The sequence below is a fragment of the Branchiostoma lanceolatum genome, chromosome 4 (genome assembly GCF_035083965.1).
Source record: "Branchiostoma lanceolatum isolate klBraLanc5 chromosome 4, klBraLanc5.hap2, whole genome shotgun sequence".
Taxonomy (NCBI): Eukaryota; Metazoa; Chordata; class Leptocardii; order Amphioxiformes; family Branchiostomatidae; genus Branchiostoma; species Branchiostoma lanceolatum.
In genome coordinates, this window is record NC_089725.1 from 18,026,620 (window position 1) to 18,051,728 (window position 25,109).

General features: G+C 44.5%; 5 protein-coding genes across 5 annotated transcripts; 3 read left to right on the forward strand and 2 right to left on the reverse strand.

Annotated features, from left to right (window-relative positions):
• Positions 1–275: 275 nt before the first annotated feature.
• On the forward strand, positions 276–2,406 carry LOC136433049 (calmodulin-like). The gene is made up of 2 exons (XM_066424828.1): positions 276–459; positions 1,863–2,406. The coding sequence occupies exons 1-2, from the start codon at positions 382–384 to the stop codon at positions 2,310–2,312; spliced, it is 528 nt and encodes a 175-aa protein (XP_066280925.1). The 5' UTR covers positions 276–381; the 3' UTR covers positions 2,313–2,406.
• Positions 2,407–3,397: 991 nt separating this feature from the next.
• Positions 3,398–7,878, reverse strand: LOC136433048 (uncharacterized). The gene is made up of 2 exons (XM_066424827.1): positions 7,456–7,878; positions 3,398–4,967 (listed from the first exon to the last, which is right to left on the reverse strand). Exon 2 carries the CDS (start codon positions 4,848–4,850, stop codon positions 3,720–3,722), a length of 1,131 nt encoding a protein of 376 aa, XP_066280924.1. The 5' UTR covers positions 4,851–4,967; positions 7,456–7,878; the 3' UTR covers positions 3,398–3,719.
• Positions 7,879–9,149: 1,271 nt separating this feature from the next.
• LOC136433051 (patched domain-containing protein 3-like) lies at positions 9,150–14,284 on the forward strand. Its single transcript, XM_066424829.1, has 2 exons — positions 9,150–10,295; positions 11,824–14,284. The coding sequence occupies exons 1-2, from the start codon at positions 9,302–9,304 to the stop codon at positions 13,737–13,739; spliced, it is 2,910 nt and encodes a 969-aa protein (XP_066280926.1). The 5' UTR covers positions 9,150–9,301; the 3' UTR covers positions 13,740–14,284.
• Positions 14,285–14,921: 637 nt separating this feature from the next.
• On the reverse strand, positions 14,922–17,682 carry LOC136433052 (uncharacterized). The gene is made up of 4 exons (XM_066424830.1): positions 17,209–17,682; positions 16,593–16,769; positions 16,206–16,343; positions 14,922–15,805 (listed from the first exon to the last, which is right to left on the reverse strand). Exons 1-4 carry the CDS (start codon positions 17,300–17,302, stop codon positions 15,639–15,641), a joined length of 576 nt encoding a protein of 191 aa, XP_066280927.1. The 5' UTR covers positions 17,303–17,682; the 3' UTR covers positions 14,922–15,638.
• Positions 17,683–19,296: 1,614 nt separating this feature from the next.
• LOC136433058 (HHIP-like protein 2) lies at positions 19,297–25,064 on the forward strand. Its single transcript, XM_066424842.1, has 10 exons — positions 19,297–19,507; positions 20,203–20,349; positions 20,706–21,451; positions 21,713–22,041; positions 22,249–22,378; positions 22,855–22,997; positions 23,370–23,451; positions 23,824–23,900; positions 24,033–24,202; positions 24,482–25,064. The coding sequence occupies exons 1-9, from the start codon at positions 19,334–19,336 to the stop codon at positions 24,173–24,175; spliced, it is 1,971 nt and encodes a 656-aa protein (XP_066280939.1). The 5' UTR covers positions 19,297–19,333; the 3' UTR covers positions 24,176–24,202; positions 24,482–25,064.
• Positions 25,065–25,109: the final 45 nt, after the last annotated feature.

Consider the following 25,109-nt stretch of genomic DNA (forward strand, 5'->3'; position numbering starts at 1 on the left):
ATGCAGAGTGTATCAGCTGATTTAATAGTCAACGTTTACCCTCTGTTAAAGAGTATAACTAAATATACGCCATCTTTCCTGCAGTCCAGAAGGGCACTTCTACACACGGAAATACTCTACATACCAGTTTCCGTGCTGCTGATCCCACATACAATCCTCCTTACTCCCAAATATCGTAAATGGACAACAACTCCTAATTCTGTGTCTGTAACAACGCCTTTTTGGAAATTCCCCCCGGGAGTGGCGTCGCGCTGTCAGTGTCCAAATATGTATCATTGACCTCGGAGAGACGGACAGGCGAACAGGAAAGAAGCGACGTCACGAAGGCAGCATCTGTACAACAGCGAGACGACACTTGATGTCGGGAAACTGTCGCCAGCGATGTCGTTCACAAAGAAGTCTGTAAAGACGCGAATCCCGAAGGACATGCCGAAGGAAGAGATTGACGAGTTGCGACAGGTGAGTCAGGTAGACGTCGATCTTTTAGTGACATAGTGAGATCGGATAGGGAGGGGGTGTCTGTGACGTCGCCGGAAACAACGCTAAACAGACATGCAGAGACCTTCTGGAAATCTGACCGCTGTGTGTGTAGATGTCGATATTTCAAGTGATATAACGGATAGTTGGGGTGGGAGTGGGTTGAATTACTGTGTCGAAACAGTCAAACCACCGACTTTTTTGGGTAGGATACTAGTACTAGTATATCAAAACATTGCAGTTTGCCATTAAAGCATATAGCTGTAAGTGTATGGCGTTTAGATAGTTCAAAAGTAATAAAATTGTAATACGTTATTGAGTATTGTTTATACTATTTTTGAAGACTCAATAAAGATATTGATTCATTTACTCACTAATGAAGATTTACCCAGGGGGCCCAAAATTTAAAAAAAAGTTATGAAAGTCTGATATTGGCAAAGAAGACAATTGTAGCATTTTCTCATACATAATGTAAATGATGCCCTAATTTGAATGCTTAAATGTAATAATGTTGAACTTAACTTAACTTCCAAATGCCGCAAGAATGAAATTACCATCTTTTAGTACAACGGAATTATTTTTTTCCTGTCAATTATGCAAATTATACCCTCATTTGCATATCTATCGATATTCCTCTCTTTCTCAGTAACATGTCACATGATTGAGAGTCCTTTCCTCTTTAATTATGCAAATTAGCTCCTGATTCACATGATTTGTATCCAGTTGTCTAAATCCTTACTCAAGCTTTCTACATACCAAAACGCTAGCCTCCATAGCAGGCTCTCAGGGCCTTTTTTTGCCTAATGGTTACGGACTGGCTGCATTAACAACCCCGTACAAAAATAAGTCATCAGCAAACTGAGCCTGCTATGGAGGCTACCAAAACGCATGACGATCCGTCAACTCCTTCTTGGGTTATCCTCTTTCAAAGTCTGAAACAAAATAGTCCCCTGCTATACACAGACACCTAAAACACAACCTTTTTGGCAAATGTAACAATTTCCTTGAAACCTATTGAAACCCATACCTTCAAGATGCGGGACGGGGTGATTTCTGAAATATCATATTACCTATAAAAAATGCTGCGGTGTAACAAAAAGACAACGTGCATCATCTCACGCATACTGGCAGACGACATGCCAAATTACATATATGCATACCAATGCAGCAAAGGGATCGTGAGTTATAGCTGCGAACGTACGGACAACCTATTCTCCAAGCAGAGGTTTCGGTCGAGTGGGGCAGGTGACCCTCCTTCCCCGGAGGTTACAAGTAGACAAAGTTCAGTACAACCTGTTGTACTTACCGTTTGTACGGTTTTGTGTTGTATTGTGGGTTATGTGTCATGCCATATTATTTCCGTATCTCTTTTTGTTCACACGTAGGCCTTCTGGGAATTTGACCGTGACCGCAGCGGAACGATCGACGGGAAGGAGCTCATCAACGTGATGCGGTCCCTGGGCCTGAACCCCACCGACCTGCAGGTGGTGGAGCTGATCGACTCCGTGGACACGGACGGGAGCGGCACCATCGACTTCCCGGAGTTCGTGCAGCTCATGACCCACCAGCTGAAGGACACGGCCGCGGCCTACAGCGAGGAGATGCTCAGCGAGGCCCTGCGGGTGTTCGACCGGGACGGGCTTGGGTACGTGTCGGCCCACGAGCTGAGACATCTCCTCACGCACATCGGAGACAGGATGACCAACCGCGAAGTGGACGAGCTCCTGAAGCTAGCTGACGTGGACTCAGACGGACAGTTTAACTACCATGACTTTGTCAGAGTACTGGCGGGCTACTGCCAGCAACAATCAAAAAAGAAAGTTGTGCGGTTTTGATCCCCCCATTAGATCAACATATATGCAACATTTTACAAAATCAATGATTCACTGCAAGAATGCCACATGAGCAAATAAAAGACAAGTCTTTTTATGCCGAGGGTACTGACCCCATAGATGGTGGTTTATAAAAAAAGACGCAGTTGCTGTGTTGAAAGGGCATGTCTGTCACAGCTCCGTATGGCGACACCATACTTATGTGGAGGTACATCACCATAAGAGAATGTTTATTGATTGTGACCATCTATCTATCTAGGGCCGCATATAATCAGATCCGGGGATACTTTTTTTGGTATGGATGGGGTGTGCCTTTCCTTTTTGATTTATTGATTTATTGATTGATTGATTGACTGACAGGTTAAAAGCTGCTACTATGATCAACTCCAAATAGGTACTAATTCTCAAGATATTACACATGCATGTTGTTATGTTGCACTGTTATACATGTTAACTACTGTGAGTATTTTATTCCTATCGTCCCGGTAAGAAAATATATAGTTATTATTTTATGTGAGACTAAACAGACAAGGACAGGGCTATTTCTGCAGTTAGTAATGCTTTTCCTTCTAATGAGGGTACAGAAAAGCCCCAGCCCTTTGAGTGGCCGGAACAGCTGGTAGCTACAAACGCCCGTGATGTTTGCCAACGTTGTACCTTCATTGTACCGCTTCTTTGACTTGTAAAGGTGCAAACAATCATCCACTGCACAAAGAACCCACAGGACCTCCCCGCAATGCCACGTGTGGTAACGTTGGTTCAGTTATGTAGTAGGTTAAGTCGAAGTTGAGCTGGCGCTCGGGCAACAGCTTGCCAATTAGCCTCTGTACACTTACGTGTGGTAACTGGGCAAGGACCGTCTGGTTTAGAACAAAGGCATTGGTCTGCTAAGTACAGCAGCGCCTGGTGTATGTCGCATCTTTAAGATGTACCTTTCTTCATTGCCAGTAGCGTTGTGTTGATATCGACGCCAACATAGCAATCAAATATGCTTAGGCGCAGTAGGGGAAAAGGTCAGGCGGTATGCTATGCGACTTATGATCTATATATATTAGCGTTCATCCACAAAGCCACAATGAGAAACACAATGATAGAACATGATCGTGATACCACAATTGCATCATTTTTACCTTCTGTAAATGTAAAGTCATCTATTATTTTGTTATTGTTGATACATTATACATTGGTATTTTACGTAAAACAATGTAATTACACAGATAAGTTAGTTCTAACAAAGGACAAAGGCTGGAACCGATGATGAAGTAGTCTCAATGGAGTTCTCTCTCACTTCACTATGACATAAACATTCTCCACCATTCTAGCTTGCTAAAATGGAAGTTGCAAAGTTGCATGTTTTATCACAGTTGCGTAATTATGGCATTATATACATAAGTCTGACGGAGAAAGGCATCAAGCCTTTCCTAATTCCATGTCGGTTTGTTTTTCTTCTCTGACTTTAATCTCCGGGGTTTTCTCCCCCCTTCGCCTCCTATCCAGCTCGGACGTCAGTGGCTTGTGGTCTCTGTGACGCTTGCCTGGCGTTGTTGACCTTGATGTGATATCTCGCGAGGGCAGCTGCCAGTTCAGACCCAGTTCTCTGACGGAGTGTACGGAGCTTTCTCTTGATGGTCGCACGTCTGCCAAGGCTCCCCGCTGGTAACGCCCATTCCGTCCATCCCGCGACAGCGTTGGAGAGTTTGGAAACGATGCCATAATATCTGGAGAGATGCCACTATCTCCTGAAACACTATGCCATCGTTGTTTGGAGACAGTGGATTTTCCCCTAGAATTTGTCCCAGACGCGTCTACTGTGTGTCGGCGTACTGGACGTCTTAATGTCGACCTCGCAGGAGGGAGAACGGGCGAGTCCTGACTCATACGCACTGCGTCAATAGCATAACACAGACGGGCCTCCTCCTCTCCACTGTCGCCAGCGTCTTCTGGTGAGTCACACCGGCTTGGTCTCTGCATCCTTTTCAGAGCAACGATCCGGCCCGTCGCCACTTTCCAAGTGCTTCTCGTTCTAGTTTTATTTGGCAACGACTGTACAGAGGCATGCAAAGTGTGTTTCGAGTGTTGTACCAGAGTCGATTCAGACGCATTTTGGGAAGTCGACTTTGACTTCAGTTGTCTCAGATTTTTTCGGAGCTGTCGCGCCTCTGCTTGCATCTGCGTCCTCTGGCGGTTCATCTCAATTTGCAGCTGTCTATCCAGCGTCCTGTGCTCGAGAATCTCCTGGACGGTGTCCCGCATGGTTCGTTTGGCCATAGTTTTGTCGGCCATCATCTCCACCGGATACCCCATCTCGCGCATGCGCCGACTATGCGCGGCCGCCATGGGGCTGGGGGCCGGGCGAGGGGTGGTGCTGTCGGTCAAGTACACGTCTTCTCGCACTAGCTCCTTTGTGACAACTGGCTTCTTCTTTTGTTTCTCTTTACGAGCCCCCGCCATTCGTACAGGGAGGTTGATGCTGACCGTGGTGCTGATTTGCTGATCAAGTCGACGCGGTTGTGAGACTGCCAGCTTCGGACCCGTGGACATCTTCTTCCGGAGCAGACCTTCTTCCCTGCTCTCGGCGTTTGGTTTATAGTTGTTTTGATTTTTCCTCACTGAGATTATAAACTAATCCTGGTCTCTCATTGGTGGATCCCGCTTTTGCTGCAATACAAAATGTAGAGAATTATAATCTATATCAGCTTTTATATGCTAGTAATGTGTCATTTGAAACCAACAAATCCAATACGATCAGGATTTTACCATCACACACCGATGTGTACCCCTTCACTTGTTGGAAAGTGTGAGTGGTTCTTATATACCTCAGACTGACGACTTCTGGTCGCTAGTACAACAGAACCGACCGTCGATAGGTATGATTATGTATGTACGGTAACCCCTCTCATCACATGACAGCCAACACGTCCACGACTGTTCAAGAATGTCCTCAATTTGCCATCGTAAACTTATTGTGCGACAAACGTGACCAGGTCCTTTGGATGCCGAGATTTGGTTTTCCGAACCTTGCAATCGAGAAGCAAGAGTGTAACGTTAACCATTGCACTGTACCACTGCAAACTACACACAGCCAACAGCAGCAATTACAGCCATTATCATCTCGGGTCGGCACGAGGGCAGCTATCCACGGACTACAGCATAATACACGCCTTTGTCTGAATGTGGTGAGAAAGCAATATAACATCAGATAAAAGGACTTGAGTATTTCATTCAGCTACTAACAAACACCTGACTAATGGACTACGTGATATCTAAATGCCTAAAAAATCAATCATACCAATATTAGCACATGCCGAGGTTGCTTGGTTGTCATAATTCCTCTCCTCATTTCTAGGGTAGGCCGGACTAGTTATCTTCCAATCACGACAGGGATCCTATTCTAGTTCAACTAGTAAACAGGAGTGTTAACGTTACACTTTAATCATTCTTGATCCCCTTTAACGCATACCAGAATTGCTGTCTAGTTGTTTCCACTGTTTTTCTTAGTTATCGGCAGTCAGTCAGGCCAGTACAAAACAAATCAGCCACTATCTTGTTTGTCTAGTGTTTATCTACCGTGTGCAATTTATCAAGTCCGTGTAGTCAACAGATGGGGAAACGCCACACTTCGGAGTTGTTGTTCTTCTCAGTTGCACGCATCTTGAAATGTGCACCTACATCACCGTACGGTATCTACGAGTTGGCGTCTCCAAAAAGCTGACGTTTCAATTAAAAAGGGAATAAATGTGTTACGTTACACAATGTGTATGTTTGTCTACCTTGTTTTTTTGTTACGTCGACCACATGTATATTCTCACAAAGTCTTAGAGTCGCTCTGTCAGCTTATTTAAGAAAGAGACGAATCGTTTTAAAGCTTCAGACCAGCTTTAGATCATAAAGAAAAGATTATTTGGCTATTTCTAATGGAAGATTATCGTTTATTTGACCCTGAGACACAAGTTTTGGTCCCGTTTTTCAAAGCTGGAGGGGTGTTTGTGCGTGTTTGGCGTGTCCCGGGATAACAAGGTCTCCTGGGCCAGTAACCGCGTATGGCTGATGGCATCCTGGTCAGGAACTACGGAGACACTTCTCTCTAGCTCTCTTAGGGTTCGGTCCGACATTCATGGTGCGATAGGTCGACAGCCGTTATGTCTGGCCTGAGACAGTCGTGGATCTGTCGTACAACATTAAACTGTCTTGTGACGTACGGTCAAGTTTCATGTAGATCCTCGTCAAAGGTCAGTTTTGTCATAGAAAAGCATACGCCAAAAATCGTGCGTCTAATGTGAACCAGTTAGCAGGCAAAATCAGTAAAGGACAGTAAACGCCGACATTGGAGAAAGTTTAAACATATATGCCTGACACAGTGACAACTTCAACCTTTATTCTAAGGCAAAAACTGTATATTTCTATGTTTTTCATAAATTTCCACATTTCTATGTGGAATAAACACGTAAACAACACCCATGAAAAGACAAACACTTCAGCACACAAGACCTTAACAACCATTTTGTTTTGTACGTATTCCATGAAGCAGACATATTTGGATCAAAGACGCATCCTCAACGCAAAACTACAGCTTCTGTGTGGCTAAATCTTATGTTGACAGTTGTAATGGAAATAGAGAAGATGTTATTTCCCGAAGATAACGACATAGACATTTATGGGTACCTGTATGTAGTCGACAAAACATCTGTCAGTGCAATCTTCGATAGAGATATGTTACCGTACGTTTATGTTTGAGACACAAATAACAAAACCTGTTATTTTTAACACAAAAGAGAAACCTCAACAGGATAGCGGTTTGCGCTCGAGAGCCGTTGTGTTTCCCAGCAGCAGGAATCACCGTTAGAAACAGTTACGTTAGTTCTAGGTGATTAGCAATAGAAACAACGTATTGAATTATCGATGGTCTCGCACTGCACCGAATTGGAATGTCCTAAAGTTGCTTTTGTGATAATGTGAAGGTTGACACAGGTGTCTAAATTTGACCCTTTTACTATCAAAGAATTCTTCTGTCTCCCTTTGGAGACGGGAATGTATGATTCGAAGTGTAGATTTATCACGCGAAAGGCTGGAAGTAAAAATAAAAGGCTAAGCCCCTTCCTAACAGTAGAAATACAGTGTCATACACCGTTCTTTAAGTTGTACTTACCGGCGCGGGAAGAATCGCCGTGTGACCTCCTCCCAACCTACCCGGCATGTGACGGGCCCGGCCCCAGCGCTATGGCGACGTTTACCCAGCATTGACATTTCATCTCTCACCGGTCGGGACTATGGCGACGGCGCGAGAGGCTTTATGTAAGGCCCGATGGTACGATAAAGCGTAAAAGGGTTGGAACCGGCCAACGATGCGTGAATGGGTCGCTCAGAAGCTCAGCTATCGGCCGTGGTCACGTGCTTAATGAGGGTCCGTTGCCCGGTAGAAACCCAAGGGTGTTTTTCATGGAACAGTCGTTACTATTGTTACAAGACTTTTAGTTCCTTAGAGTTTCGGATGTGAAGACTGCATATCCGCCTCAGCCTCGAGACAATCTCATCTGGAAATCTCAAAGATATCCTCCCACATAATTTTCTTTGTAATATAATTCTTGCTGTCCGAGCAGTTGTTGGGACAGCAGCGCATTTGATACTTCTTCATGTCTCCTCTTCCAAAACATTAACAGGGTGTCTTAGTGCAGAGGAGATTGCCGTCCTTCGTGCAGAGCTTGGTAATATGTCATTGTTTCTTCGTCAATCAGGACACAGGTGGTTAAAATGCAACGTTATGTATGCGAAGCACTTTTGTGGAAAAGGGGACAATAAAGGAAAGAGCCTAGCTATTCAAGCTAAGCCGCTATCTTAATTTGATGTAGGAACCAAAGCAGGATACGGTTCTAAAAAGTAAACCTCATACCACATATTGCCATTGTTCTACAGTAAACTGTTCTCTGTTGTGTTTGTGTAGTCTAAAATGGACCGGTCAGCAGACAAAACGTAAAACGCATGGTCAATATGCATCTCAAATATCAATCGCAATCGCAAATATCAAGACTGCTGTCAGTTTTCAGACGGTTTGGTAGTACATACATGTAGCATGACAAGCTATGTGCACATCAAGCACTGATGTTTATTGAGACTTTGGCGTCAGAGGAATGTATGAACTAAAGCCCAAAACGGCTTTCAATAGTATTCGTCCTCTCTCTCTCTCGTCTTATGGGTATGGGACTCGTATGTTATTCATGCGTGTGTATATATGCATATATTTGTGTGTGTATGCGTGTGTTCAGAAGTAAGGAAGGAATATGTGGGTAATCTGCAAGCTCCCCCATGGCTTTAGATATTTCGTGGTGAAGACGTTAATAAAACTTTCACTGTGAACTTTCTACGTTTCGCTCACCTGTTTTCGTATCCATCGCATTATTCTGCTTACTGACGTCCTACATACATCACGGGAATGATCCTTGGGCGACACGTTAATTGGGGGAACGCCCCTAAGCGGCGATCAGCCCTGTCTATTATCCGGGTCGGGGCAAAGTAGTCTAACGAGCTTCCCTGTCGTACTAGTAGTCAAGAATGCTGCAGCCTACCTTATTTGACCACCAAGCCAACACAAGGCCTTGTTACGGTTGACGTATGAACTGTGGCTTTTACACGTCTATACTCAGAGAAATACGAGTGTGCATGGTTCACAGGGTAGCAGCGAGAATAATATAGTGTATTCAGTTTATTCATCGCAAGGGAACAAATCACTTGGTATGTCAATGACTTATCAGTTTGTGTATTTGCAACGTACGCAGTGACGCGCTCCGGTGATTGATCTATGTAATTAGTCTGGGTCATAATATCACCAGGGTAATCTTTATTCTAAATACGCATGCGCGGCTATCACCACACCTCCTTCCCAACATGGCGTATCACCCGTTTCCGCAGCATCTGTTTCAGACGATCGTATCGGATTAGCTAACGTTGTGCCCCGTGAAAATATTTAAAAAAAAGGAGCAAACAATAGGGCCGTCAACATGACTTTCGACTGCATCGAGAAAATCATCCGTCGCCTGTTTGGACAGTACGGCAGATTTTTGGCCCGGCATCCGCTGCCGTTCCTGCTGCTGTCCGTGCTGGTGGCCGGTGGACTGGGTGCTGGGATGTATTTCCTGGACACGGAGTCGAGCGTGGAGGATCTGTACACACCTGACAACGGCCGGGGTAAGACGGAGCGTGCGTACGTACAGCAGCACTTCCCGACAAACGACTCCACGAGCTTCCAGGCCACCCGTCTGATCAACTTGGGCAGATCCGCAAACGTGATCATAACAAGTAAAGGCTTTGACGGAAATGTACTGAGCCCGACCACCCTGGCGACTATCAACGCATTCAACACAGATATCAAGGGGATACAAACTGAAGTGTCTGGAAAAAACTATTCCTACGCAGATCTATGCTCTAAGTGGAGTACACAGTGTCAGGTTGGCGGGGAAGATTTCCTTGATTTCGCCGTTCGAAAGAACGACAGCGTGGCGATCAGCTATCCGCGGACAGACCTGTCGGACGGGTCTGTTGTTTTCTCCGCAGGCACGCTTGGCAATCCTTCCCTAAAAACAGGCACCGACGACGTCGAAAAGGCGATATCTTTCCGGCTGGATTACTACCTACGCACGGACTCGCCATCAGACGAGAAACTGAGCGAAAAGTGGGAGCTTGCGTTCCTGTCCTACATGGAAAAGTACAAATCAAACTTTATCAACGTGTGCTACTCAACGTCCGAGGCTCTACAGGCGGAGCTCGCCGCACTGACAACACGCGTCATCCCCCTGTTCTCCATCACCTTCACGGTCCTCATCACCTTCTCCATCCTCTCTTGCATGATGCTGGACATGGTCCGCACCAAACCGTGGCTGGGCATGCTCGGCGTCCTGTCCGCAGGCATGGCTATCGTGGCGTCCATGGGACTGTGTTTATACTGTGGGGTCAAGTTCAACAGTGTGGTGGCCTCCATGCCATTTCTAGCACTGGGTAAGTGATGTAGTTATCCTGCTTGTTTTTTTACGTCTTTGTTGTCAGTCTTATGTATTGGTCATATTGAAAGGAACAATAAAGCGCATTGATAGAAAGCCATCATTCAATCCGCCTGGAAAGACAACATACCTGCCTTGCCCTTGCGACGATGGCGACAGATGATTTAATTGAAACTCGACTCCTTTGTCATGTCCGTCACGTATATAAACAGAATTGTCTAACATTAAGCTGTGTCGAGCTTTATTCATCGTGTGTGATGATGGTATGTGCAACATTGACGCCAAAGAACATTGAAGAAGGTACAGTACATGAGAAAAAATGCCATTGATTAGTAAAAGCCCAGCTGTCGCCACTTATCCTAGAATGCTTCACCGAGGCTCTTCTCCGTACAATCAAATTACCATGTGTTGTGTTTCTGTCCCCGTACATCCATTACTACGTATTCTTGCTCACAATGCAATGATCTAGTCTTCCACAATGAAATGTCAACTCCATATTAGGATAAACATTGTCAAATGCAAGAATGCAAAATGAATGATGATAGACGAATCATTGATATCAACTACCATAATATAATCATAACATGAGATATGTCATTCGTAGCAGAGGACACACCAAACATGTCAAATCAAGATCAAGCAAGGTCTAGATTTGACAAAAATGGTACATGAAAACAGCAAAATTGCAGGAGACTGGTTTGTGAAGAATATAAAATCTATAGTCTCATAAAAGTAATGAGAATTATAGGTGGGGCATTGGTTACAATACATAAATTATTCAAAGCCCTACGCCTTGTATAGAGGACCACCAGTATGATCAAACTAGCACGTGAAAAAAACCGGCACGTGTCACACTACACCCCGGTGCACTTCTCAATGTGTTGCGGTACGCCCCGAAGGGCGTGAATAGAATACTTTTGTCACACCTACATGTAGGGATACTACTATACTGTCGTATTGAGGTCTCTACAGACAGACAGATTCAAATGCTATCTCTGTAGACCCATGAAAGGGCAAGGTAAATTTATATTGATATGTTAGTTATTCTCAATAACTCATGATCATGAATGCCATTATGATCCTATCGTGGCCCTGGTTACAATAGCGACTAGTACATGTAAGTCGCCTAAAGGGCTGATGGTAGAGGTGCGACAGTAACTACGCAATTTTTCATCTCATCTTTACACCTCCCTATCTTATAGAATTGCTGAATAATTGTAGGTCAGTCTCCTTATAGCAGAGCCAAACCCGCGTTTAACTCCTTCGGGAGTTTCTACAACACGGATTCAGCTCGGCTACAGGAGAATCCTGCAGGTGTAATCATGGGTTGTTCATGGGATAAGACTTCGAATCATACTCCCTCGTCATATAGATCATGTTGATACAAAGATCATGATGATGACATCCATATTGTCCTTGACTGACGACCAATTGCGATGATAGAAATGTGAAGTATTACCACACCCTACCCTGAAGACAACCTTCAATAGAACATTCTGACTGTACGTTGTGTTTCTTTACCGCAGGTATCGGTGTGGACGACTTGTTCGTCATGCTGGCGGCCTGGAGGAAGACCCATCCCGGAGGCAGCGTGGAGGAGCGGATGGGAGAGACGTACGCGGAGGCTGCGGTCTCCATCACCATAACAACCGTCACGGACGGACTGGCCTTCGGCATCGGCGCCATCACCCCCATCCCGGCTGTTCGCGCTTTCTGCATCTTCACGCTAGCGGCCGTGGTCTTTGATTATCTCTTCCAGATCACCTTTTTCGGCGCCTGCATGGTCTACATAGGGCACCGCGAGAAGGGCAACCGCCACGCCACGACGTGCATGCGGGTACCAACTCCGGATGAAGCGAAGGACAGGTCGGGCTGCTTCCGCGCCATGTGCACGGGGAACGCGATGGCGGGTGTCGACGGGAATGGAGAGTATCACGGCAGCGATCACGCCGTCATGGTCTTCTTCAGGAAGCATTTCGGTCCCTTCATCACCAAATGGTGGGTCAAAGCTATCGTTCTGCTCATCTATGGCGCGTACCTGGGCTGTGCTATCTGGGGATGCACGCAGGTGCGACAGGGGATAAGGCTCAGCAGGCTTGCGGCCGACGACTCATACGTGGTCGATTTTTACAACAAAGAAGATCAGTATTACGGAGAATATGGCCCGAGAGTAGCTGTCATTATCGCGGAGCCACTTAACTATTGGGAGCAAAGCACAAGAGACCAGGTCGAAAAGCTTCTCACGAAATTTGAGGACACAGACTTTACGTTTGGTAAAACTGAGTCGGAGTCGTGGTTGCGTGACTACCTTGCGTTCGTCAACCAATATTCAGGCGTCATACCCGGCCTGAGCGCTGCGACCAAATCGTCCTTCCTCTCAAATCTCTCAGATCCGTTCCTAAAGAATGCTGCCTTTGAGAGGTACGCACAGGATATAGAATTTAATGGAGATAAAAGTGCCATTGTGTCCTCTCGCTTTTTTGTACAGACCAAAAACATAGATAATTCAGACCGAGAGCAAGGCATGATGCTCAAGATGAGGGAAATAGCAGACTCTATGTCTATAAAGACGATGGTGTACCACCCCACTTTTATATTCTTTGACCAATATATAACTATTTTGCCCAACACGCTTCAGAACTTGGGTATCGCCACAGCCACCATGTTCGTGGTGGCCCTTGTCCTTGTGCCCCACCCCGTCTGTTCCATCTGGGTGACCCTGTCCATCGCCTCCATCTGTACGGGGGTGGTGGGGTACATGACCTTCTGGGACGTCAATCTAGACGCCATTTCCATGATCAACATCATCATGTGTATAGGCTTCTCTGTCGACTTCTCTGCTCACGTCACTTATGCCTTCGTCTCTTGTGAGGACAAGAACCGTAACGCTCGAGCTGTGTTTGCCCTGTACAGCCTGGGTATGCCCATCCTCCAGGGCGCCCTCTCTACTATACTTGGGGTGTCAGCTTTATCCACTTCTGTGTCTTACATCTTTCGCACGTTTTTCAAAACGATGTTTCTCGTTATTCTGCTGGGTGCTCTACATGGACTGGTCATCCTTCCCGTGGTCCTGACGTTACTCGGCCCGCCTTGCTGCCAGAAACGTGACAAGGGCAGGAAAGCTGACAGGGTCGATCCCCAGGTCAACCCAGGTCAGCCAAAAGCCACACCTAACCATCACCACAATCGGGATCCACCCCAACAGTATAGCAATCAGCAGCCGCAGGGGTACGGCATGCCTTCTTATCATTCTCCCCAATACATGGAGGCGAGTAACCCTCTCAACGACGCGAAGATGTCGACGTACCTCCAGCATCTAAACGCGACGGGTCGACGGGCGTCGGGGGCGAGGGACTCTCCTAGTTATAGCCCTTACAGCAGAGACCCTTCTCATGGGCAGATGCAGGCTTGCAAAGAAGTGTCGGTGGTTTTCCGAAAGTGAACAGGACAGTGATACATGTCTCATCATTAAGGCATGTACGAGACAGGTCTTTTAAAACAAGCTGAGCTATACTTTTATTTTGTACTTCCAAGTCTATACCTGTCTCCGAACGATGTCTGTCCAACCGTGAACGATACAGGGTCTTTGGTTAGACTGACATCTAGGTTTTAGTGTCTCATTGTTCTTCTAAATGATATGCGTATACCTACGGTGTTGGAGGACAATCTTATTTGTTGCCGCTCTGGGCAAAGTGCTGATATGAAAAGAGTGGATTGGCCCTTTTTAAATAGAAATTTCTGCCCCAAAGGAAATTTTAGGTATCTACAGTTGCAGAAGCTGCTACCGGTCTAGTCGACCTCTTTGAATGAAAAGACTATTCATGACAGAAAACATTTTGCTAGGACTGAAATATTAGATGCTACCATGACATAGACGTTTATTTCATAGCCACACATAATGTGACATATTTGAATAGAATAAAACCCACCTGGGGGCATGACGTGTATACATATCGTATTTGTGCAAATTCCATTCGACCGTTTTATAATCTTTTATGGGTACGGGAACGACATCTACATAGGGCGCTGTCAAATCATTCTGGGAACAATAAAGTTCTGAGTCATCCAAATGTTATGTTGCCATGGCGCAGCCTATTGTACGGCGATGGTTGCGTGACGAGGCCGGTCTGGGTGATGTAATAATGGCGCCCCTGAGTGAAAAATGCCTGAAGGTCTGCCTATTGTTTGCAGGGGTCAACTATGTCAAGTGTGATACTGTACATCATCGACAGTGATCAGTTGAATTTTAGACAGGAAAACAAATCGTATGAAAAATGATAATCTGTTTTGTTGTATATTTTGTTGTATATATCGCGGTAGATCTATTTGTTTATCTTATTAATGCTGATATGTAAAATATTATTTTCAACACTGTAATTTCTTACTGATGTTTGTTTATGCGGAAACAGTGTAATAAGAAACATGCATGGGTTGTCTACAATGTTCAATATTGATATATGATTAAGTATATGTGTTTGTTGGTAAATAAAATGGTGCCTGCTCCTGACGTTATTAGTTCAGTTCTTGTTGTAAGAATGTTTCCTTCTAAAAGCTTGTGTGAAGTGATGTGCGGTGTAGCTCCACTCCCCATTCAAATTCGTTCACTGAAGAAATGACCCCACAATTGACTTTTTTTCCATTTCATTTCATCATCAATATACAAAGACATGTGAATGTAAATGTGTAAACAGATATGTGTACAAAACGGACCAACACAAAATATAAATTCATTACTTATAAACACCATCCTCTTCTGACGTCATACAGATTATTTACAGTTAAGTACAAAGGCATATAATACGATTAAATGGATAAACGTTATCTGAGGAACGCATCACTTAAACGTGACCGGCATATGCAGTCCCAATCACAGTACTGTAAGTATCCCCAACCAATCCACACTGGTTGTACATCGATCTGCTATTGGCAAACTGCCCTTGGCCATACATTATGATCACCAACTTTTAAATTTTGGAGCAATTAGTTACTTGAATGAGTTGCTGGATGTGAAAGATGTTTGTATAAATCTCACTAGCTGACTGCATGGTCTTCCATCAAAAGGAGTGAAAGATATCTAAGTTGATATATACAGCGAGGCGGTGTCTTGCACAGTGTTATTCTTGTCCCACAATGGCCTATTACCCACCTATGGTAGTATGTACCATGCTTTATCAAAGCTATGGTATAGATCCACTTGTCCATAGACTATAGACTTGACTTAATACTCAAAACAACAGACTAAAGGGAATGATTTACCCAAGCGTCCCAGCTTAGGATTCGAGGAGCAGCAAATGATACCCTGTGCCCGCACAGTTCAGTTGTGTGTCTCTACTGCGCATGCTCAGCGCGGGTGTTGCTTTCTGTAGTCCTTCACCATCCTGCCCAGATGCTCCACAGCGTCGTACACACCGTCACCATTAACTGCGCATGCGCCCTGGACGTGCCACTGGTTCTCGACGAGCTTCCTCATGTGCAGTTTCTCCACGATCTCCGAGCAGCTCGCTGCATCTGTCGGGCAGATATTTGAATTAGCTTCTTTTTATAAACCCTTGACCATGCTGCAGTGACGTTGTACTGCATACCCGTTCTTATTAGTCCTAATACCTGATTGCAAAATCGTACGATAAAGCGCTAAGTACTATGTCGCAAAATTCTGGAACAAGAGTAAGATTAGAACTGAAGGGTAGATTTGGCCCTAGGAAATTTTAAAGATGATTCAACTGATTAAGCTAAACATGAACAAGTGGAATTCGTTCTAGAGTCAGCATATCTAACCACTGTACGGAGGGTGGGTGGCGTCGTGGTTCAATACACAACACAGCATAACGCATTAAAAAAAAAGAAGAAGAAACTCGAGGGACATTTAATATGAGAAATCCCCACATATATCTGACATCAAAATACTTACTAGGCAAGTCTTGCTTGTTAGCGATGACTACTATTGGGGTTCCCCGGGGGAATTCTGGGCTCTCCAAGATCCCGAACAACTCCTCGCGAGCCTCCTCCAGTCTGAAGCGATCTGCACTGTCAACCACGAAAATCAGACCTGCGGATAAAGTTGGCATAGCAAAACGTTTAACTATATGAAATCTAAAGTAGGCCCAGGCTTTCAAGACAATTGATAATGACAGTGGGAGTTTGCAATCAGAATTGCTGAGAAATGCTCTCAAGTCAGAAAATACAGTACTAGCAAGTAACTCTATATTATGACGTTTTCCGAAGGATGATTTCACCACGCAATGTCAATAAGGGAAACCGCGCCGATAAATGCTCGACTGACTCCTGTTAAGCGTACCTTCTGAGTTTTGGTAGTAGTGTCTCCACAGCTGGCGGATCTTCTCCTGTCCGCCGACGTCCCACACGGTGAAGGACACGTACTTGGTGGGGCGCACCTCCTCCACGTTGAATCCAATGGTCGGGATGGTCGTCACGGTTTCGTTCAGCTTCAGCTTGTACAGGATTGTCGTCTTACCTAATGAAAATTGGTAAAACAGATCTCCAGTCATTGTCGTATAGATTAATTTCTATTTCCCAGAACGCATGGAGTACTTATTGACCCAGGAAAGTAGCGACGTGGTGGCGGATAATCTAAACGATTTTTTTGTCGTATGATTTTCACTGGCGAAGCTATCGTCGGACAGAACCGACCGTCGACAAGAGTCTAGGGAAAGTTGGCAACAAATTCTGTCACGAGACGGCCGTCCCCAAGAATGCCCCCGAATATGCTGTCGTAAACCGGGTCCTAGACAGGACGATATCCATAGTTTTTGGGAGCTCAAGAATACTCCAGTATAGTCAAGCCTGGATTTTTTAATGAATAAAACGAACATTGCTAAAGATAGGACGAAACCTTTTTAAAAATCAAAGCAAACAAACGTAGGGGTTAAAGTTACAGAGAAACGACGTCTCACCTGCTGCGTCCAGCCCCAGCATGAGGATGCGGGCAGGCGTGTCCTTAAAGGCGGACTGCATCAGGGTCATCAGGCGGGAGAACAGCAGCCCCATGGTGTCTCTGAAATACTCGGTAACGTGAACAAAAATGAGACGAAAGAAAGTGTAAATCCTCTTCCCCAGTGTTGCTCTTGCTGGTATGCGTTGAAGTCGCCTGTTGGTGTTATGAAGTATTTTCAAGTTGTGCTTCGCTTTTTATTCATTTCCTTAGCCTTCCAACGTGTTCCGTCCAACGTGGAGATAACCAAGTTCCCGAATTAGACAACAAAACCTCGTCAGGCGATTTGATTGGTCGACATACAGCAAGTGTATGCACGTGTTAATAAAACGTAAACAGTGGCTGCGTCGCTACTTCCACGTGTCCGAAGGTGACTCAACACAACAGGCGACAACAGTACAATGACGTCATTTCACGCTACCGGCCCGGCGTTTCGCAACACCATGTAAGATCTTGTTCTGACCAAGGAGGTTTAACCTGATTAAACCTCCTTGTTCTGACATTAGTGCGGCATATGTAGGACAGGAGAAGGAAAGACCAGTGAAACCACAACACAGCTAGAACATTGAAATACATTTTGCCGTGTAGAAAAATGTGTCTTAGCCATATCGACCTATCGGCTGGGACGCAATGTTTTGGTTTTGCCTCGGTTGTCACATGATCACTGTCCGCCATTTTGGGATCAGGTCGACAAGTGCACCGAGCAGGAAGCCAGGAACCGAGGAAGAAATGAAGTGGTCGGACGGTTCAACAAAACGAACATTTTGTTTGCATGACCTGCGTTTGTATGATGTCGGGTCTCGTTGTAGACGTTACAGAGATGTTTAGATATGAACGTGAGAAAAATTCGCTCTGTTAGGGACCCAAGACAAGAGTGGGAACACTTTAATAACAGTTAACGTTAGGTTTTCGAAACGGAATATTTGGGGCGTTGTGGTTGCTCCAGGATCCTGTAAAATGTGGAGTATTGTTACAGCCGTTAATACTTTAACGGCGCGGTTTGATACTAGTAGATCTCAGGAGGGACATTGTTTTAATGTGTATCGTAAGGAACAATTAATCAAGTACGTCGACTGATTCTGTTGATTTCAATAATGTTTTCACTGGTGTCGTAAATAGATATGTATGCTCCCCTCCTCGGTATAGTGCTTACATGTGTGTAGTGTGCCGTAGTTTTGCGTGTCACGATATTCATGAATGAGTGTGTGTGTGACATGTGTATGTGTGTGTGTGTGTGTGTGACTGTGTGTGTGTGTGTGTGTGCTGTGTGTGTGTGTGTGTGTGTGTGTGTATGTGTGTGTGTGACGGTGCGAGCATACGTGCTTCAAGCTTGGGACATGTGTTGTGTGTTCTCATTATGGCCAGCTTGGCGGCCCTTATATTGATATATAAATGGGATTTATAATTCCTTAGCCTGATGTCTTATAGTTATACTAGCCTACTTGACTTCGTTGATTTGTTCCTGGCTTGTACAATTGTCAGGATTCTGAATGGCATTTATATATTTACACACGTGGGGTGGGTGCAATGACATACACACCCTGGGTATGTCAAAACTATATCTCCATTTTTCATGGAGATAATTATCTTACATATGAAAGGTCCTCTTGATGTGAAAATCATTCTAGGGGGCCCATACTTACACCACTTCCTCCCTGCCCCAAGAGCTATTCACCGATCAAAAATCACGACCAGAGCACTTCCAGAAAACGTCTAAACTTTAAGTGTGCTGCAGTATCGTTGGTAGCCGCTTGGTTCCACTGCAGTACCGTTGGTAGCCGCTAGGAGGCCCATATTGTCTCAACTTTTGGCACTTTTCGCATTGAAATGTGTTTTTTTAGGGTTAGGGTGGGTATGACATAAATAAGATACAACACGGTGTATTCCACATCATCCTCTTTCCCAACCCTCCGGCGGGTCGGATCGCCCTCCTATCCTACCACGACCAGCAGATGAATGCAACAGAGACGCATTGAACCGCAACGCATTATGGGTATTGCTGTTACAAAGCAGGTGGTTGAACCGGTGAGACGACTTCTGCAGCACTTTCACGAGGTGACACCACCTGTCTCATTTCGTAAGACAAAATGTCACAAGCGTGTGGCACTATATCTATGGCGCTGTTGGCCGTAGTTTTTGCCGCATTAATGACCGTCAACGGTCACCCACAGTGCTTGGACTTCATGCCGCCCTTCGAGCCGGCAGAGCCGCTTAGTTTATGTCAAGAATACAGCAAATTCGGATGCTGCACCCGCGAACAGGTAAATACAACTGTACTAGTGCTGCGGTATGGTTACATAGCCATTTAATTTCAGGCCAGGGGTCAGGGATTTGAATGTTGTAGTTTAGTTCATCATTTCAGCCGTTTGCATGTTGATACTGGTCAGTACTTTTCAAATTAATGAACTTCATTTCCACCCAGCCAGTTCAAGGACGTAATGTTAGTCCTTCTAAACCGCATTAAAAGTCACGTGCAATACATATTTGTATAATCCCCTGTGCCAGGACCCCCATGAGCTTGTTGTGGTTCCGTGATGCATGTTGTGATGCCGTGCTGCAGTCGACTTACAGATGTTATCGATCCTCTCGTGATCGTGGTGGTTGTCTGCATGGTTTTAGAGATCTTAATTGTAACAGTACTTTTAGAAACTCACATTTGACCTTGGAAACTGTTCCAAGAAATTAGAGCACGTCAAACGCATCGCTCATTTTCGTGTCATGTATTCCGAGTAGCCAGTCAAAATTACACAATTCGAGGTGCTTGTTGTAACAGCAAAAATGCCTTATTCGTGACATTCAAAAGTGTGACAGAAATTGAGATTGAATATAGGCACACACAAAGAAACAAACAAACAAGCTATGTAGCAGTACAGAATATGTGTACATACTACAAAGAAACCACAACATAAATGAAAAAATACATGTAATACGCACAATGTTTTTCCCCTTTCAACAGGACTATGAGCTGAGGAAACAGTTCGATGAGATTCTCCGAAGTTTACCGCAGAAGTCTCGGACGGTGTGTGAGAAGTACGTCATGAACATCCTTTGTCAGGAGTGCTCGCCATACGCCTCCCATTTGTACGACCTAGAAACCACTCAGGTAATCAGTTTTCTTCCTGGTAACGTTTAGATAATCTTTTCTTGGAGTATAAGATGTATATGTCTGGAAAACGTTTGGGGGGGGGGGGGGGGCGGAGGACCACACAGGAAAAGTCAGATTGCAAACTTTTGGATTGACGAAGCTCTTTTTAATCTGATTCCGTTTCTATGATCTGAATGTGGACGTGGAGACAATCATTGCCGCTCCATCCATTATAACACGATGATTTCGTTTTATGTATATATATATATATATATATATATATATATATATATATATATATATATGTGTGTGTGTGTGGTAAAGTTACACATTAATGTTCCTGACATTTTGTTCAATTTGTATTTTTTCCATAGGTGAAAAAACCGCTGCCAGGCCTATGTCCGAAATACTGTTCCTCGATACCAAGTGAGTGCATCAATGCCCTCCTCACGACAACAATCGACCCCTCCGTGCGTAAGACACTATCACCGTCAGATCCCAAAACCTTCTGTGAGTCTACTAAGATTACCGATATGGACTACTGTTATCCTGACATTATTACCAACGAGAAATTTTCAAACGACATTCAAAAATCCATACAGGGCACCGGTGGGGCGGAGTGCTTGTGTTTCAAGCAGCTTGTGGTCGGGTTGAGGAACCCCACAGTCCTCGTACATGCCGGGGACGGCACTCATCGTATTTTCATCGGTGAACAGTACGGAAAGGTGCACGTGTATCTGCCTGATTTCAGTAAAATAGACACGCCATTTCTCGACCTGTCCAAGAATATCCTAACATCCACTAGACGTGGCGACGAGCGGGGTTTTCTTGGGATGGCGTTTCATCCAGACTTCAAGCAGAACGGCAGACTCTTTGTGTACTACTCCATTGGAGACGACAAACATCAGAAAATTCGCATCAGTGAGTTCCGAATAGCGTCTCACGACCCCAACCAAGTGGATCGCGCCTCGGAGAAGGTCCTTCTTGAGCTTGACGAGCCCGCGGGCAATCATAACGGCGGTCAGCTGCTGTTCGGGACGGACGGATATCTGTACGCCTTCACTGGTGACGGGGGGAAAGCAGGCGACCCATGGGGTAAAAGAGGAAACGGACAGAACCTGTAAGAGCTTCATTTAGAATCGATGTTCGTTCTGATACTGTAAGCTTTATTGGAAACGGAGGTGCACTAGAATGATGATTTACATTATAAATGAAATTTCATGTTGGGAGTGGTTAGTGTGTAAATTTACTTTTTGCGTTGGCATATTTCAGTTCCACATTGCAAAAGTTACAACTCAAAAAGAAACTGCAAAAGATGGTGCCCATTGTCCAACATTTACAACTCCTGACGTATCACTTTAACCTGTTCTTATTATGATAGGTCCTCGCTCCTAGGAAAGGTGATTCGCATCGACATCAACCATCCAGACGACAGCGTCCCTTACGTCATACCGAGGGATAACCCGTTTGTCGGACAGCCCAACGTCAGGCCCGAGATCTACGCTTACGGCCAACGCAACTCCTGGAGGTGTTCCGTGGACCGAGGTGACCCCGTCACTGGGGAGGGCCGAGGGCGCATTTTCTGTGGAGATGTTGGACAGGGAAAATGGGAGGAGGTTGACATCATCAAGAAGGGAGGGAACTACGGATGGCGTGCGTTCGAGGGCTTCGAATGCTTTGACAAAAAACTCTGCAACACCCCAGAGTTAGGTAAGAATGAACTGCAGATATATTCAAGACTATCGAAAATGTTGTTGTAGTTGAATTTGTTGCAATTGTTGAATTGTCCTAGACCTCTCTAGGCTGGGGCAAATGTTGTATGGGGCTAGTACAATCTTGCTCACTTTCAGTACACGGTAGTGATGTCTATTTCCCAAAATATATAGCTCATAAGCCTTATTTGTACCCTATTCACAGCCAACCACATCCCGCCAATACACGTCTACAGCCACAGTGTTGGGAAGTCAATCACAGGCGGGTACATGTACAGAGGCTGTCTCTACCCGAACATGAGGGGACAGTACATCTATGGAGACTTCTGGACAGGGTGAGATACACATTTCTTTTGTTATGATTTATGATATGTGATTCACGCACTCCATTCAATGTTTGTAAGGGATTTGCACATTTGAGAAGAATATGGTTGGGTGAAAAGGATCATGAAAAAGAAGTTTTGTGCACAAAAGAGTTGCTGGCAATGTCAAAGTTCATCATTTAGGTCAGTATTTCAAGGCCGGCAGCAGCTTTCTGATCGTAGTGCTAGTATTCAACGGGGTTGTGGTAATATTTACTGGATTAAAATATTCACTACATCTATGTTATCTTGCTTGACACGTCCAAACGACGCAAACAAAATCTCCAAGCAGATGATGGGTGGAAGATCGTAAAAGCGTTTTGGCTAGCTGGATGTTGAAGCTCGGTAGCCAGTCAAACCGTTACCATTTTCCATATTTGGGGATTACCATCTGTCTCGACTGTCACATTGCCCATGTCTTACGTGGCTGTTGATATACCTGTGCACAGTTTGATCTTCTCTCTGACGGAGGATGCCAAGAAAGGCGCGTGGAACAATAAGGTGATCTGTGTGGGGGGCGATGACACATGCAACAACGGTGTACGGGGGCTATACGCGCCAAACATCCTGTCTTTTGGAGAGGATGAGGCAGGTATGGATGGAGATAACTTATAGTTATTTTCTTGTATGGAAAGCACCGAGGAACATAGTTTTAATAAGATGATTATTATGTTTCTGATATTCTATACGGATATCATTTTAAGGACGGACATGTAGCAAATAGAAAGGACATCATTACCAAATGAGGTCAGAATGAGGTTATATTCAATGTTAGACTAATATGTTAAACCTTTGATATGGTGATGGTGGAAATTGTCGTTTGTCTGGGGTTTGAAGACAATGGTTGAAACCTGACAGGAGTATTCTTTCTGTGTAATTTCTAGCTTTGTTAAAATTGAGTTGACCTCACAACGTGGTCCACAGTTACCCTCTCCTAAATCTTTCTATCCCCTTTTCTACACAGGTGAACTGTACATGCTGTCCACTGACTATGCCAGCACCAGTCATGAGGGAGGGGTGGTGTACAGGCTTGTAGACCCTTCAAGGTAAGGTTTGCCATCTGCTGGTGCAATCCACAATCTTATGTATTTCTTATCTACACAGTTGTGCGCACGGAAACGCATGATTGGAAACACAAAAAGTGAATACCCTGTAAAATGCTATTCTGGAAAGAGATATCTACTCTTATAGACTCCGCTATGCAACTATCTAGGTATGCACATCACCCAAGTGTTGCTGCCGTAGTCAACCTGATAACATGTATCATTGGTACAATTCAAATGTTAGAAATTTTTACAAAGGAAGGGAAACATGTCCGAGGGGCGGTAACAGTCGGGCCGACCGCTAGTCAGGCTACTATAACATGATGTGCAGAATGAAGCTAACCCTCAAAAACCCCTTGTATTGTTATTTTCCAGGCGGGCGGATCCAGACCAGTGCAGAAAAAAAATCACTCCTGTCGGAGTTCTTGGGTCCCTAACGTTATCCTCGGCTGGTAAGTAAAATGTAAAATTATGAGCAAAGCAAATAATCCTATCCGACAATCATATGGATTATCATGACTTCACCATGACAATGACTTGCGTCTGTCTGTCTGTAATAGTTCTTGCTCTTGTTCTTTTCGCAGAAACGCCCAATGCTGGCTCCATTTCTCCTTTTGTAGTCGTGCTTCTTGTTGTGTGTCTTCTGGTCTTTGTGAAGATTTCTCATGTCCTGCTGAAGAGGTCCGCCTTCTCCAAAGTCAAAAGAGTTGAAATGACAAAACTGTGATAGAGTAAGGGCCAAGTCTTAATCATGGTAAGTAAGGTTCCTTTATATCAGCGCTATAATCGCCAGTTGCAGATATTGCAAAGATACAGATGTCATATTGGAGGTGTATGTAGCTTTAGGAAATGTGAATACAATGGAATAGGTGTTATACTTATGAGAACCTATTTTGCATAATGCAAAAACGTCATATTTCATACTTCTTTTATTAATTGGAGGGATATATCCTTCATCTTCTCGAAAATTTTGCCTTTCTAGTTACATCAGCTGCATACTACATATCAGATAACTTCGTCACTTTTGTTCCAGATACGACACTTTGTGGCAGGCCGAAGACGGACCTTGGCACTGTGAGCTATGAGACGTGCGGGGACACATGCTCCCGCCCGGCTATCAAGATCAATACTTACTATATATAACTGTTACAGTACAGTTCTGACGATGTATAGAAATGTGTTATGCATGTTACTTGTGGGGTCCGCCATTACTTAGTTGAAATCGATGATAGTCAAAAGACATTAAGATCGTGAAGAATCCAGATAATTTTCACGGTTTCATGAATGGTTCGGGAAATCACATGAGAGTTTTGGTTACAGTTGCTGTTGTAGTCGATATCGGGGCTAGTGTCGATTTGTGACTTATGACAAACAGGACAATTGCCTGTTACATCTTCAATAATTGGAATATCAAAATGTTCTTTGCTATTTGAAAAATACATTTATGAAGCTATCATTTACGGGGGTGAGCGAAGTAACAAACGCACCAGCAAAGCTATCAGCATTACACATCACTGTCGTAATATTCAGGTATATCTGGATTCAAGGTTTTTAAAAACACTGCCAGGTGTTAGAAGTCAGTTCAACAACACACAAATAAAAGAGTTGCTTCTTCAGCGATTTGCAGTGGAGTGATTTGAATCATAATACTGAATTAAAAT